This window comes from Toxotes jaculatrix, chromosome 2 (genome assembly GCF_017976425.1).
Source record: "Toxotes jaculatrix isolate fToxJac2 chromosome 2, fToxJac2.pri, whole genome shotgun sequence".
In the NCBI taxonomy this organism is placed as follows: domain Eukaryota; kingdom Metazoa; phylum Chordata; class Actinopteri; family Toxotidae; genus Toxotes; species Toxotes jaculatrix.
This window is the reverse complement of record NC_054395.1, coordinates 27,171,255-27,187,596: the sequence shown is the minus strand read 5'-3', so window position 1 is coordinate 27,187,596 and position 16,342 is coordinate 27,171,255. Positions and strand designations below refer to the sequence as shown.

At 44.4% G+C, this 16,342-nt stretch overlaps 1 protein-coding gene across 4 annotated transcripts in view; it reads right to left on the bottom strand.

The window, feature by feature from the left end:
• plekhg5b (pleckstrin homology domain containing, family G (with RhoGef domain) member 5b) overlaps window positions 1–16,342 on the bottom strand; it is a 64,364-nt gene that overhangs the window by 17,101 nt on the left and 30,921 nt on the right. For all 4 annotated transcript variants that reach the window (XM_041054622.1, XM_041054595.1, XM_041054614.1 and 1 more), the window contains 6 exons: window positions 7,547–7,688; window positions 6,413–6,512; window positions 6,129–6,189; window positions 5,632–5,723; window positions 5,394–5,530; window positions 4,015–4,181 (listed from right to left, as the gene is read on the bottom strand). In XM_041054622.1, the coding sequence (XP_040910556.1) occupies window positions 4,015–4,181; window positions 5,394–5,530; window positions 5,632–5,723; window positions 6,129–6,189; window positions 6,413–6,512; window positions 7,547–7,688 (699 nt within the window). The remainder of the gene's footprint in view (window positions 1–4,014; window positions 4,182–5,393; window positions 5,531–5,631; window positions 5,724–6,128; window positions 6,190–6,412; window positions 6,513–7,546; window positions 7,689–16,342) is intronic.

Genomic DNA, 16,342 nt, shown 5'->3' with positions numbered 1-16,342 from the left:
CGCTATAATATTTAATCTCTGGATCAAATCTTAGTGTAAATTAACAGACTTTTCTCTGTCACACGGGTTTTATGTATTTAACTTTACAGATACAGTCAGTGGAGCGTGACAGAGCAGCGGAGCTGGCCCACCGCTTGAGTGTTATATTCACCGTGCTATGGCAACTCATGGACGTGTGTCATATAAAAAGGGCCAACGTACTGACAGGGATCAACGTACTGAATGTGCTTCCTGAAAATCACAAGGTCTCAGACAGATAATTTATCTTTATGACTGTAAAGACTGGTCTCAGTTTCTGTTCTGAGGAAAAAGGAAAGACATGCAAGTCCCGTGACCATGTGTCTTCCCAAAAGTTGCCGTGATGCCGCATAAATGCCAATGCTTTGCATGTCCCCTATGGATGTCAAGTTTTGTTTGTTTCGCTTCAACCTAATGTTATATTGCACTGGATGTGAACCAACCACATCCTGACCCCTGACCCAGGGGATTAATGACTTCAGCTTACCAAACAGGCAACATTTGTCACAGCTACAACAGCATATACAGGAGGGGACTTCCAGCTGTGTCCCTGACACAAACTTTCAGGTTTGTGGGGAGTTTTCAGTCATTTTTCTCCAATGTCATAAATGTGTTTTTTCAGTCAAACGCTGAGTCATGCAGGTTAAAGGATGAACTTGTTTTAGGTCAGTGTGCATCAAAGAAGGTTTGATACACTGCTGATACTGTAAGGGCGTACAAGGATGCATTATTTGCGGATGGTGCAATAAATACAAGGCACAGACGGGTAGCGGTGCTTTATGGGAACTATCAGCAGGGTTGGAATGTGTTTTTGACCAATCAGAGAGCTCGGCTGAGGCTCCCCGTTGTAAAATAATCAATCCGGATCATCAAAGCGCTCTGCAGCCTATCACAATGCTGCCAGGGACTATAAATTGTAACACGCACGCAATAATAAACTTGAAATACCCGATTCAAACAAAAGAGTAACTACACAGAAAGGACAGGACACGGCTGCTTTTCTTCTGAAGCCTGGCACAGGCCGCTGTGATGCCAAGCCATGAATCTGGTCACTAGGCAAATATCTAAACTTCTCTGAGCAGAGCCCTTGATTCCATAAAAAGCAGGCACGCATGCATTTAATGGCGAGTGCCAAAGCTGCTGCCATAGAGACTCAAAGACCGCACTCAGTGCCCACATGTCCAAGCAGAGCTTTTGTGCTCCAAACAGCTTTCATAAAATATGGGCTGGCACCCAGAATGGATCACAGGGTTTCTGCTGTTAAGACTGTTAAAGACTAAAGTATCAATAGACTTCAATGAGCTTAGGCTCCATTCCACTTTTATTTGGGGCAGAGATTTAAATAATTTCTGAGCAAGTTTCACATGAAAGGAGAAATGAGAAGATTTATTTAAGTGCTGTGCCTGAGCAGAATTCTGAGGTACCTGTACTGAAGTATGACTCTTTTATGCCACTTTATACTTTTACTCTGCTACGTTTCAGAGAGAAATGCTGTCATTTTTTTCCTCCACTTCATTCATCTGACAGCTTCAAAGAGTACCTTACCGATTTAGCATTGCACCTCTGTAATGTTGTCAGAATAATAAAAAGAAATTCCACACATTCTTCTTCTTTGTCTTTGTAACCTGATGCCTACATTACCCACAATGCAACTCAACTGCCCACAGTTCAGTCAGAGATTTGGGTGTAACCTCTAGCCCCAAGCAGAGGCTGGTGGGGGGCGGGGGGTCTACAGAGGTCTGGTAAACTCGTTTCATTCGAGCTCCACACCTCCAGATTTTCATTTTCAAACTTAAAGTCTTCAGGACAAACTGAAATTAGCTTTACCTTAGCCTGCTACACAATTTCACACGATTCCATCAAATTAACTGCACTCCAATAACACAATGTATAATGATGTAAAAACTCCCTTTAAGCTTGAAGTATATGTGGTAATAATTGGAGGAGGGATCTCTCCTCTGTTGCTCGTCCTGAGGTTTAAAGGGTTTTTTGGAGGAGAGTATTTCTTTATCCGATCTGAGCGTCTGAGCACAGAGGCTGCTGTATGTCGTTCACATTCTAAAACCTTCTGAGGAAAACTTGTGATTTTGGGTTATATAACTAAAACTGACTTGTGGGTGGGTATTTTTACACTATGGTGTTACCATACTCATGGTGTTTCACTCAAGCACAGGATCTAAATGCTTCTTTTGATGAGTGACCTTTAGAGTGATGCCAGCTACACAACATATTCCAACAGTACCAACAACACCAACAGCCAGAAGGTCGGTGGACTGTATTCTGCCAGATCTCACCAGTTTAGCCTGAAGAGAATCAGCGGCAGCACATTACTGCCCCCCTGAGGACTGCACTGAAGCTGCTGTCATAATGCAACAAAGATCAGAACAAACAGGAGGTCACTGTGCGACTGTAGCTCTGCTTTCCCCAGCAACCTGCACTGTTTATGTCTCCGCTCGATGAGTAACCCTGGTGACTTACTGCCACAGATGCTAGTAAAACTCCTCCGCCGAGCCTCTACCTGTTTCCTTGCCCAAAGCAACGACGGCATCAAGACTGGTCTGTTTACAGTGTGTGCACCACGTCTTACAACTCACCTGTAAGTGGGTCTAGACTTGCCACAGGGGCAGCTCACCACCCGAGACTGTCTCAACCTGAGCGAACACCAAACCCCTTTCACCAGAAATGAGAATACACACTTGAACGTCCACAGTGGCAAAACGAAAACTACTTTTAACACTCAGAGAATCCAAGAATTAGCACTAATGCTTTGGGTTACGGGGCTTGATGCCTTCCGTCTCTGTGTGCGCTCATGCTGTTCAATGACGACATTATGCTGATTCAGTTTTGAGGAGCTGTAAAACATCTGGCATCAACACACACACCTGTGATGATACAACTGTTCATGTAAATATTATGGTGATCAACAAAATTCACGGCTCATACTGGAAGTGATGTTGCTAAGCAACCACTTCAGCTCTTCTTTGACAACAGCACTGTCACGCAGAGGAACCAATTCTAGTTTTTTAAATAACAGTCAGGCAACTTATTCTGTTATGATACCACGTTATGTTAAACACATAATAAAACACAAAAGTACGAACACATTGACCGGCCACCATGACTCTTACAAGGGTAAGATGGGCGGCTGATCCCGGCGCTGTGTGGGCGGAGAACTGATCTAATTTAGCTAATTAGTGGTGGATGTTTGTCTCACTGCTGTTGAAGAAAATCATTTTCTCCCAGCTCTGTCACACTTTGCTTTATATTACGAAGCTGGTCAGATATTTGCTCAGCAGCAGGTGTCAACAGACTAAACAATCAATCAATAAGAAAAAAACTATCCACAGATTGAGTGATAATAGATGTAATCCCTAGTTTTTACATTTTTTATATGTCACAACATGAACCTGATGACTGGCGGCCCCATTTTCAAGCTCCATGTTTGGCAGCCGATTGGATCAGGCCTCCGTCAGCCTCCCAGCACCATTCACCAGTAACAAAACAGCCGCTTCCTGTAGCTGCAGGAAGCGCTGGAGCGGCACAGTGTTCCTGAGTGAGCTCATCATCATATGAGAATTAAGGCTTCAGTTGGCAGCACCGAACAGGCTGGCATGTACATACATGAGTGTGCAACACAAAGAGACACCAGGCAGCTGGCGGTAGGCTGAAGCGGAAATCCAGAAATACATTCCCAGGTTTGTGCTGGACAGATAAGGTAATAGCAGATAATGAGGTCATGATGAGATTATCATAAGATACTACACTGGCCCAAGGCATCATGGGACTGGAGGAAGAGGAGGTGAAGTTATGGAAAATAGTGAAGGGTGTGGCAAAACAGTAAGAGTCACAGGGTGTGCCTGTGTGCAGTGTGTGGTTTATAGGGGTGGTGTATTTCGGTTTGATGAGTCTGAGAGAGAGAGTTTTGTATGTTATGAGCTGGAGTGTCACATGAAACATGACCGAGCTGCTCTCCTGCTCAGCCAGATGTGAACTTACCAGCAGATCTACGCTTTCTCTGCGTCCCAGAGATCCATGCTCCACCTTCTCGCTGCCTGGGTTCAGGATGTAGGGGCTCTGACCTCCAGACGGCTTCATGTTGGGCAGGCTCAGTGACCTCAAGTCCTTCACACCCTGCTCCACCTTCAGCTCATCACCTGGCCGTGCTAAATGGAAAAAAGCCGTTGAATCCTTTAAAGCTGAAAACTTGCATAGTCCTGGGATCAGCATTATTTTTATTTTTGTAGAGGAAGCCACTGCGGTCAAAATGTCCACAGAAGAGCTTTCTTTTAAAGTTGTTTTTTTTTTTTTTAAGTTTTGGGTCATGTTGAACTCTGCACCACACCCAAAGATTTAGGCTCATTGTTTTTTTTTCTTGAACTTAAATCCTTTTACAGGCTTTTGTAAAGATGATAGAAGGGATACTACCAACCAAGATTTTTTTTTAGCTGCTTGAGGGCAGAAAAAAAAGTAAACTACAGCATATTATCACGTTTCAGGTTCATATAGCAAAACTGTTAGCAAACAGTTGCCTATTTATACATCAAACAGACGCAGAGCAACATTATTATTCATTTCAAGTTGTGTGTCCTGCCAGTGTACAGGAATTTTTTTTTTTTAGATTTACAGTAAACTTTGAGAAACTGAGAGCGGTGAAAGTGAAACAAACCATTAAAGTTGAGGGACAAAAAAAAAAAAAAAAAAGAATGAGATGAAAAATGTTGAAAGGCTTCGTACAGCTGAGAGGAGCTGCAGATTCTGGTGAATCGACCTTTTTCACATTCAAGTAGTTACTTGATCCATTGTTTATCTAAAAATAGTGATTATAGCTGCTCTCAAAGCTTTGGAAAAAACAGGGATTGGATTGAAAGTGTTTAGTTTAGGGTGCAGAACAAAACAGAGCATAACAACACAGATTCTCAGACTTCAATTGACTCAACAGCTGTGGACTGTTTGCCCTCGACCTCTGTGGTTCAGACTGTGTGTAACACCAGACTGTGGTCCAGAGGTGCGAGTCGGGAGGGTGACAGTTTCAAAAGAACAGCAATTAGTCATGGCATTGGATCTCTTTTAAGGCGTGCTTAAATGGGCCTTTGATGCAGAAACAGCAACAAGTGTAAGTGCAGAGAAGAGGCACCCTGCCCAGTTTCAAATACAAACACTTCTGTAACAAGACTGAGCAGATCCGTAGCACATTTTCACTCGTGGTTCTAATATTTAGGTGAACAGTCCACGCCTTTTTCGTCCTAGTCAGAAAGACGGGTGAGAGGAAACTGGCCAACACCATCTACCCTGCTCCCAACGACCCGGGCGGAGGATAGAGCCTTAGTGTAAGGTGGGGTTGATTCTGTGCTGCTGTATGGATGTGGTGTTTTTACCTTTGACTTTGAGGTAGTGTCCTCCAAAGCGGTAAGCCTCGAAGTTGAGGGACAGAGGCGTGTTGGACTGATCCAGGAACAGGTCGACCCGGGACAGCTCAATGCCGTTCCTCTCAAACACTGGCCCTAGAACCTCTCTAGAAACACACCGCAAAGAACATAAAAGCACATAAAGAAAGAAGCTTCTCACCAAACTCTAACAATACATCTGATGTGGTCATTCCCCGACTCCTCTCACCTCAGTGTTTTCTTTTTCATTGCAGGTACAATTTCTGTGTTTATGTCCACGTTGAGATCAAACTTGAGGCTGAAGCACTCCTTACTGGGGTCCTGCAGAGGGAACAGACACACTGTTTAGACAGGTGGGGCTGCAGCTCTGCTAGCCGGCCCCCGGACTCGTGCTGGATGTGTGCTCTCAGCCGATCCACAGGGGGGCTCCTTCTCACTACGCTGCCTGGCTCAGACAAAGAGCAGCCTGGGAGATACCATTGTGTTATATCATCGTTGCAGAGAATAATGGTGGCTGCTTTCACATTGCACAACCCTCCGCTTGTATCACACACCGTTTGTGTAAAGCCATGCTTCTACAAATAAATGTGAGTCACACAAATGCGTTTTTCTCCCAGAATTCTTGGAGTCTTTCAAGAAACAGAAACCACACTGAGTGTGGTTTCATGTGGGGGACTTTTTTTTTATGTTGCAAACCGCGGCCCACTCCTCTGTATGATTACTTACATCAGTGTGTCGTCTCCGTGGCTTCCTTTTCACCAGCTTCAGTCCCCCTGTTTTACGCTCCCTGCAAAACAGTTACACACACGTTATCATACCTTTACCTCTGATCAGTTCTTCAAATGAACTCAACATATGAGAGCCTGTGTGTTTAATGTGACCATTAAAACTTAGGAAGAAGTGATCAAGATCTCTGTCAGGAGACATTTCATGACTGTAATTTATCCTCCAGTGTGAAAAGACAAGAAGTCCACATGAACGCTAGCACAACATAATGAGGGGTTACTGACCCGCGGTCATTGCTCCCCTCATCCTCTTCCTCTAGGTCGGAGGGGGGGCTGGTGCGTGGGGGACAGGAGCGCGTGGACACGTTCCGAGCCAGGATGGAGGCTAAAGGTTAGGAAAACACAACAGTCATTCCTTCTGTTAGATCGCACCTCAGACAACCTTTAATATCAAGCTTTAACAGGCTGGCTCGCTCACATTTTCTCCCCTACCTCTGGTGATATGAAGCCATGCAGCGAGTTAGTTAGAATAAAATAAACAGCGCTTATATTGCAGTCTGTGGCTCACATTGTCTGGCATCTAAAACCCCCTGCTCTGGATAGTTTTCATACAGCCTATTTCATTCACAGTGAGGTCTGTAGATTATCCAGAGCAACCATGACACTGGTCGTGGAGAGGTACGCTGAACATGAATACTGTTAGTGCAAGAAACTAAATTTAATTTTCCTCTATTGTGCTGGAGTGGAGGCAGAAACCTCAGTGATAGATGGCTCAAAGCCTGGGAAAAAATACAAAACACTCTGCATGGCTAGTTCATACAAGCCTGGTTCCAGACCTCCCCAGTTCAGCTCAAAACAGTCAACCAAACAGGACTTTGCAGGCAGGATTAAGAATGATGGCGTCATCTTCCTGCCTAGCTTGCTAACTACCCAGCTACAGCCATGAAAAACAACGACAAGTGTGGATGAGACTGACACGGTTGTATGAGTCGTTGTAAGTCGACTTAATTCTGTTTGATTGACTCCCCCCAAAAAAGGTACCATAGCTTCCATGCCACTGGTTACTGATTGGTCATGGCAGAAAAAAAACATCTCACCCGTCCAAGCAAGTAATCAGCTAACATGAACATAACGTTAAGCTGAATGAATAATAAAACAAATTGGCAATTTACTCAGATAATCAGGCTAAATTAGCACTAAAGGTAGGTGAGAAAATGCAATTTGAATAAACCTTTAATAACAGTCGCAGTGACAGTGTAACAGTAAAAACATATGGGGGATGGAAGTGTTTGCCTCCTTCAGACAGCAATAAAAACTCAGTGTCCTTTATATTTACACAGTGAAATCCCATAATGACGCAATGGGTATGACATCACTGTCAGAGGAAGAATACCACACACAGAAACAATGAAAGTCTACCTTGAGGTTGTAAGTCAAATCGGGGGTGCCGGTCAAAGTGCATGTTGTCTGTGTTCTCTGAATGGTAGCGTGAGTCACATGACTCACACAGGTGAAGGGGGCTTTTGCTATTCAGGTCTTGGCAGTCTGGGTGATGGCAAACCTAGACACAGAAACAAATACAGGGGGGAAAAGAGAGGACAAGGGGAAGTCAGATCAGCATAACTCTCGAGTACACAAGGTGCCTGCATTAAACACAAAAACATTTTTTAAAGACTGGGTCTAAGTGAAAAGGGTAAAGCAGTCACACACACTTAGAATAAACAGCTCCCTGCCTGACTATTGTTTCTGCCACAATTAAATGACCACAGAGGCTGCCGGGGCATTCCTGAGGTTTGGTGACTCCCACCTTCCCACCATCTGTCCCCCTCTTTGGGATGAAAACTAATTGACTTAGAGGCAGTTTTTCACCTCCTGTGCTGATCTGGGAACAGCTCACCCTTACATAATCCAAAATTGTTTCCCAAGAGGTGACAATGAAACTGACCACAGGTCAGCAACTGGGAGACTTCCAGGCCGCAGAGCTCCAAAAGCTCCAGAGCCGAGGCGACAGGCGGCAGAAGGATGCAGGATTAAGGATCTCTCTGTCCCAGGCCAGACAGATCCAACCCAGCTGGGCGCCTCCCTCCACCCCCCCACCCTTTCCCTCACCTCAGCCATGGGCCGGGAAGCACCAGGGGATCTCTTCTACATCTCGCCACTCCACCCTGTATTCCCCCTCACCATCACCCACACCCGGCTCAGGAAGCGAGGATGTATGGGGAGATACAATGGAGGTCCCACTAGTGTACTTCCTGTAATTGTTTCCATGTACTCAGGAGGAGCAGTGTGTCTGTGCATGTGTGTGTAAATTTGTGTGTATGCGCACAGCGGGGCTTGAGTGGAAACTAGGAAGTCTATCTTTCATGTAAACACAACAACTATAGATATGCAAGAAGTAGACGCCTGACAAAACACTATTATATCAGCCTTTCTTTAGTAATTATATTGTTGTAATACTCAAATATGCATTGCTACGTGGCTCCGCCTCTCTACACACAACAGAGTTTAAGTGCAGTCAAGTAACTGGGATTTTTATGATTTATATACAAATGACCCTCTTTCTCCCCACCCCTGGTACTCTACCGTCATTTTCTGCAGACAGGAGCCAGAGTCTGTGGAAGTTGGCTCCATATCCATGCCAGCAGGCACCCAGGACCCCAGTAAACATCCAACTCGCCACCTTGTTGGCCTGCTAACTTGCTCTGCAACGTGCCCCTGTCAATCCACACTGACGAGCTGCCTTATTAATCCACTCCTCTCAATGTCTAGCCAGGTATAATCGCAGATTTTAAGGAGCAGGTCGGAGGGCTGGTGGAGGACAGAAGGGGGGGAGGAAGGGATAAGGTTAAGGGAGGGTGAGGAGTCCCAGTTAAGATATAAACCCAAGGCAGGAAGGAAGAAAAAAAAAAAAAGGGTCCGTCCAGAAGCTTTTCAGAAGTACAAAGCCCCCCTAATCTTGCAGCCTAATTGGTGCCTGTGCTCTGTCAAAGCCATCTGACGGTCCTGCGGAGATTAAACAGCCCACTCTGAGCTCCGCCAGCCAGGGTCTTCTCCTCTTTTTCCTCTCTCTCCCTTTCTTCTCTGTCCTCTGCCACCACCAGCACCGACTCCTCCCTTCCTCTCATGCACCCAGGGTCACTATACCCAGGCAGAGCCTCAGCCAGAGAGAGGGTTTTAAATAGAAAGAGACTGAGACGAGAAGAGTGGGTGAGTGAGGTCTGAAGCTAAACAAAATAAGAGGATGGCCTTGTTTACTGTAGTGAACATGACATGGTCCCCTCTTATAAGCACAGTGGGGTTAAAGGATAATTCCAGTTTATTACAACTTGGGCCTTATTTTCATAGTTTTGTCTATCAACTCTATCGGTTATGATAACATTCTAAAGTAATTGCTGGGATCTGGGAACAACAGAATGCGACGCGGCAAGAAATATGAGCAGTCGGGCCAGTCTGGTGTTATTATTACTGATAGGAATAATGGCCAAAACTATCACAGTAACATACGACTCACATGAAACAGAACTGACGCAGTTTCCTTGGTGTTAAATCCTCTTGAGTTCGTTTTTTTTTTAAATCAAAGTTAGATCCTGTTCAGTCTTGTGTTCACTGTGTGGTGAATGTTGTAAAGAAGGATACAGTGGAACAGTGTGAAAATTCAGTTTAAGATATTTCTCAATCGTTAAGATTGATGACGTTTGACAGGTTGCAGGTACAGAGGAGTGAAGTGTCTCACCCGTGATTCACTGACCTCAGTGAGACAGCTTCATGGCAAAAGCACACAAGTCACAGAAATCTGTTACAACATCACCTAGTTATGCTTCTCTGAAGTCAACGTCAACGCATGCGCACACATTTTCGCGGAGCAGAGTTAAATGTGCCATCACACACAGGTGGTATGTTCTCCGTGAGGTGTGGAGACAGTCGGCCGGGCCAGAGAAGTACGAGGAAACCAGATGCCATATTTAGACAATAGCCCAGAAAGGTAGGCCTTGCTATCAAGTTGGGGCGTTCACATTCCTGCTGCAAAAAATATCTGACGCTTTAGCCAAGACAAACGAGTGCATTTTAGAATGAAGCAAAGGCTCAGTGAGTGGACCAAAAAGCACCAAACTGGATGGGAAAAAAACAAAACAAAAAAGAAACCCTAGAAAATCCCGTAATCTCACACTCATGACAGATACCTGAAGATATACAACTCGCAGATCTGCGCTTCAGCTCAGGATACGCGCAGCAGAGATTTTTGCAATACTGAACATTCCTATCAATGAGAGAGATGATTGATACTTGGGTACGAGGACGAACTGACTTTCATTATCCGGCCTTTTCTGGAATCTGGATCTGGATCACCTTCCCCAACTCAACATGAGGCAGCGCTGTAAGTGAAGCTGACTGTAAGAGAAGGGGACGGTGCAGGACAGCTGACGGGAAGCCATGCGTGCCTCATACTGCGAGTTTATGAATGTGTGCGGGACAACATGTGTCATGTGAGTGTGCGTCGCGTGTGTCCCCCGCATGCCTGCTCTCAGATCTGCCCGGATTAGTGGTGCAGCATGAGTTCGGGGGGAGTATGAGCATGAGTGACTGTAGATGAAACACTGCATGCGCACACAATCACACACACAGGGCCACATTCATCCCCCTACCCAACAGCTGAGAACACACACCGGCCCCACAGTGGCCCTCGTCTTGGCTTAGCACATCCAGTGCCACGTGGCACCTGCTTATACACCCTTGTTTCCCCACATCCTGCAAACACGCACACATACATGGACCTACAGACACAGGCATGCCCGTTCCAAGGCTGCGTCACCACACAGAACGCCCGTCGCTCAGCTGTAATAAAGCTGTTCTTGTTTGAAAGACGATGACTGGAGTCGTCAGAGGTGAATCAGGATTATTACCTTAACACTTAATCCTCCAAATACTGGCACACAACATATGACGGCTGCACCTTTACAGCACAAACTGTACCCACCAGCACACGCTGAGATCACTTGATCTTGTTCATGCACAAGAAAGACTACTTCACACAGCTGATGCTAAAGACATTAAACTGTGGTGCAGTTGTATTAAGTTAAGAATCAAACGTCTTAAACATGATTTATGATTAAGGATGGAACTTGTGGGTTTATAGCAACAGCCTGGCAGCTCAATTTGGCAGCAACGTCCTCACCACCATCACAATTTTGGCTCCTGAGGACAATTTTAAATAAGCCTGGACGGCTTGCCGCATCCTCGCAAGTTGGAAAATCTGTGGGTGATCAGTCTTTGTGCATGGAATTATATGACGCATTGAGGGAAAGGCTGCAGATAAATTCAAATCCAGATTACAGATCTGACTCGATGCGATACGAGGCCCATCCATCACAGGGCTACTTTGAGACTTGAGCGCTGAGAGAGCCTGCTCTGTAATGCTCTTATTGGTTTTGCAAAAGCCAAAACTTAACTGGATAAAACTTCCTGTTTGCAACCTGACAGCATTTATCACCGTACCCACATGTGTGTTTGCATCAGGTCCCAGGAGGAGTAAAAAGAGGGTATGTGAGCCGCAGGCTACAGTCTCTGTCACCACTTATCGTGGTGTATCTTCAGAGAGATAATAGGCTTTCACTGCTGTGTCGAGTAAAGGTTGATTGGGTTGGAGTAGCATGATAGCGTTTTATCATACCTCTCATTTCTTATCTAATGTAACTGGGTTTAGTGTTCAACATTTGTATGTAACTAAATCTATAAATAACAAACGTTCAAATATTCAGTTCAGATCTTTTATAACCTCTTGCTGGATGAGTTTAGAGATTTTAGCTACAACCCAAAAATGAGATGAGCACAAAATATGAACTCCAGATTAAATCATAACTGTATCCTGCTGACTATTTTTCTTTAATTTAGTTAATTGCTCCAAATACCGGATCCCGGATGCAGATCTTATAAGCTGATAAGTTTAAAATACTGATGTGATATTATTCTCCTGAAACATGGCAAAGTCAGGTAGATCATTTCTGTAGGAAAGAGGCACCACTCTGTTTGTTTTATTGAACTGCAAAGACACGCAGCTCACTCACGGTCGGCGGTGTAACAGAGTGATGTCCCAGCAAATGGAACCGTCTCATCCACTGCGTGGCAGACAGTTCCCAAAGAAACTGGATTTGTGTTGCTCTTTAGAGGAGATGGGGAAGTTTGCCAGACACACGTTTGCCAAACCAACCAGTTAGTCTTCATCTTTAATGTATTTTCTCTTGAAAAACCAAAAATACGGTTTGAAAACACTTCAGACAAAATGTTGTGTCCGTTGTTAAAGTTGGTTTTTGAACAAGGTGAAGAAGGCGCTGCACTCGAAAACAGATAAGCCACACGAGGGGGAGATTTATTCTTTACTGGAAATATTTTCAAGTGACATCTTTTGAACTTTTACGAGAGAAAAAACTTTAATGATGAGGACTAAGTGGTTGGTTTGGCAGATGCACGTCTGGTTATCTGCCCCACCTCCATTAAAGAGCAGTATACTTCCACTTCCCTGAGCTTTTCTGTGGGAACCAACTGGGACGGTCTTCACAGTCAGTCCTGAACGGGGCCAAGTCCAGTACAGACTCTGGTTTGCAGAGAGAACATTTTGCAGAAAAGAACATCAAACAGTGTCAGTTATGGATTTAAGATTAATTACAGCTAATCTAATCAGCCACCAGTAACATTTGTCATTTTAACTGCTGAAAGTAACAGCCAGCGACGGCTGAAAACGAGAAACTGCTATATTTTCTGCTTTTCTCTTTGCTAATCAAAAAGAGGGAGCAGAGCAAAAGGTTCTATAAGAGAGTCGGCTAACAGAAGTCAACTCTAAAGATGGATAAATTAATGTTAACATAAAACAATGAGCTGCCAACCAGGTGTAAATATTTAAGCCTGAGAATTAACAGGTAGAGCTAGCCAGGAGGAAGAGCTTTTAATGCAGCCTTTATGTTTACTGCCAGTGTGTGTGTGTGTGTGTGTGTATGATCAGGCTGTAAGTATGAGTGTGTGGTGGGGTGGGGTTGAGTTCAGGAGGTACAGTTCAACGTACAACACTTAAATTTACTGCATCTAATAGAAAAACATACGGCGCAATAATAAAAAAAATCTTATCTTTTATTGACATATGGTGAAAACCCGGAGTTTTCCCACACATTCATAACACATACGTATACACACACACACACACACACACACACACAGCTGTTTGTCATAGTGGTGCCCACACCCACAGAGTAAACCCAATGCCCTGTCATTGTTCCAAGGGGCCATCATCAGCCCCTGCACACACACACACATGCGCACATATACACAATAGAGAACATGAAATCAAAGCCAAACTGAATCAACACAAAACACAACAGCTCAGCTAACGCTCCTGTTTGGTTCTGCTGAGGACAAAACGTATTGTTTGGGCCAGCCATCTGTCCAACACCGAAAAGTCTCCTCGCACTTCGGTCTTTGTTGAGACTGTGGGTGACGTCCAGGTACGCTGTGTTTAACGACACGGGCCAACTTTAATGCTTACCATCACTCCGCCCCCACAGAAGAGGCTGCTCTAAGGTCCTGTCCTAACATGCAAGTCATCACTGATTTGGCAACTGGATGAGGTTCTCCTCAGCAGTAAGTTATGTTAGCATTAACACCGCTCCTCATCAGTCACGACGGGGGCTGGAGGAGTCCGCTCACAGCAGCTCCAGGTCAACCCCAGCCTCTATTTTTTCTTTTGAAAACCTACCCTGGCCTTGTCATTTCTCCGTTTTCTTTTCCACAAGCAGAAAGGAGAAAAAAAAAAAAAAAACACGCTCAAGTGCATCCCAATAAACACACCTACGCACGCAAATGATTGGTTAGCGCTCGACAAGGCAGAATCATGCACGGTCTTGTTCAAATTGTATGACTGCAGCAAAGTCAGTCAAGCATCCAGACAGACTTTGGCCGGACCAGCTCATACAGTCTACAACACCAAACTAATCAAAGAAAACCCAAAAGGCAGACACCAATCCACATCATCAGTGATTCAGAGTCTACAACTGAAGGAAAGACAACCACTGTCTCATTTTCACAGTCAGATGCACTGACCTTTGACCTGTGTGCGTACATCAGTACAGTACAGAGTGCAGGGACTACACAAACACAGGTGTACCATACCATGCTGAATATATCCCTGCTGACTGTGAGCTCATCTTCCCGTTATCGCTGACATCTTCACGTCGTTTATCTTAGAATAAACAAATCAAAACCTGAAATTATCTTAATCTAAAAAAAAAAAAGTTGTTTTGAAAGCTTGAATGAAAATTTAGATTTAATCAATGTTGATATTACAGCTGAGCAGCTTTTACTGTATAATACTGACAAAATCAAACGTCACAATACCTTTGACAGAATTCCTCAATATTCAAAATATGGCAGGATTTTGAGGATGACTACCAGTCTGCCCAGAACAAAATTCTGTTCTAACTGATAAATCCACCTTCAGCATTAAATCATTACTCATGTGCGAATGACAACCAAGCTGTTAGAGGTAATTTGACTGTCAAAGAATAAAGTTAGAATTTACCTGTATTCCAACCCTTAAGGTTTCACAGTTGATATTAAAATTATATCAGTGAATTCCAGTATTAAAAACCTTCATCCACGTTTTCCAGCACTGAGGCTGTTCCTCATCTCCTCAGCCCACCCTGACAGTAACATTCCCTCCGGCCACTAACCATCCTGCATGCAGCTGTCCTGTCAGGGCACTGATTAGTTCTTAACTGCAGCTAAAAGTACAATATCAGCTACTGCATCAAGTGTAATGGATCGTCAGAGAAAACGTTTAAAGAGCTAAATGCCTGCAGAGCGAGCGTGCTTTTCATCAAACTGAGCTGACACAGACCGAGGCAGGTCAAACTCTGCCGAATGTTACTTTTTCACTACCTTTTTCTTACGAGACAATTTTGATTGTCCTCTTAGGAGCAGAGCGCATGACCCGACAGGGCGTCCCCATGTTTGCTGGAGAGGGCCTGCTTTCCTAAACATTACGCAGAGTTGCAATTAGCTGTGGCCCAGTAGGTGGGATTGAGAACAGCGCCCAGTAAGGCTGCAGGAGATCAAAGCGGGAGCCGGGGCAGGCCTGGCCCAGGTCTGATTTATTTTTCAATAAATAAACGATGCATCTGTTGAGGAGTGGCATGGGAGAGAGCCGCTGCCGCTCGCTCGCTTTCTTCTGCCGCCATCTGTCCTCTGGCCGGGCGAAGCGAGGAGGAGAGCCAGGGCCTGGCTTTTTTACCGCAGCCCTTATGCAACAAGACTGCCTGCCTGTCTGCATGTCTGTTCCCTATTAACCGACTCTCCCTCATTCTGGTACGATCCAGTGCTGACGCCTCGCACACATATGGATTTACTCAAACGGAGGCACTTGCTGTGTTTCATCCTTCCAAGAAAGAAGTGTGAGTGTGACTCTGTGTGTGTGTGTGTGTGTGTGTGTGTGTTACCCAAACACATGTTAAGTATGCTCATAAAAGGACCCGCAGTGGTATATTCTAGTGAATGGTGATCATTTTCTAACAGACATCAAATGTGGAGGGATGAGGAGGGGTGTTTAACAAGGGGTGATGTCATTCGAAGCCTTTATCTGCGAGTGAAAATGAAACAATGAAAGCGGGCCTGTGCAATGATCCCTATGAGACATAATGTACGTTCAACCTGCGAACACCTGTAACGGATAGTTTAAAGGATCATTTTGGCCTATTACTACTTACTTCGTGTGCCCCCCTCCCTTAGAACTGCTGCTCTGCTTGTCAAGCTTTCCATGATGGCAGAGCACACACATATTTACCTCACAAAATAAAAATTAAACTAAATTAAACTAAACTAATATACATACAGGATGTAATGCTAAAAGACCAATTTAAATGTTATTAATATTATACTTTATTCTATAACATTTGCAGCTTTGGTTAGAGAGTAAACACTCTAAACACCTTAATTCATTCCTTAGAAGTTAGATTTTACGTTTTGGTAAGGCTCTAAAAAAAACTACAGAGATCCAGAGTTTGACAGTCCTGCTGTGCCTTGTTATGGTTGCTAAGCTATGATCGTACAACCGCTGTCCTGAGGAGGGGTTTAGCAAACAGTCATTTAGCAAACAAGCAAACAGTTTAGTGAGTTTATCTAAATCACGTTTGGAGATAAAACCGAAGTTAGAAATGATCTGTTACAGGAGAACGG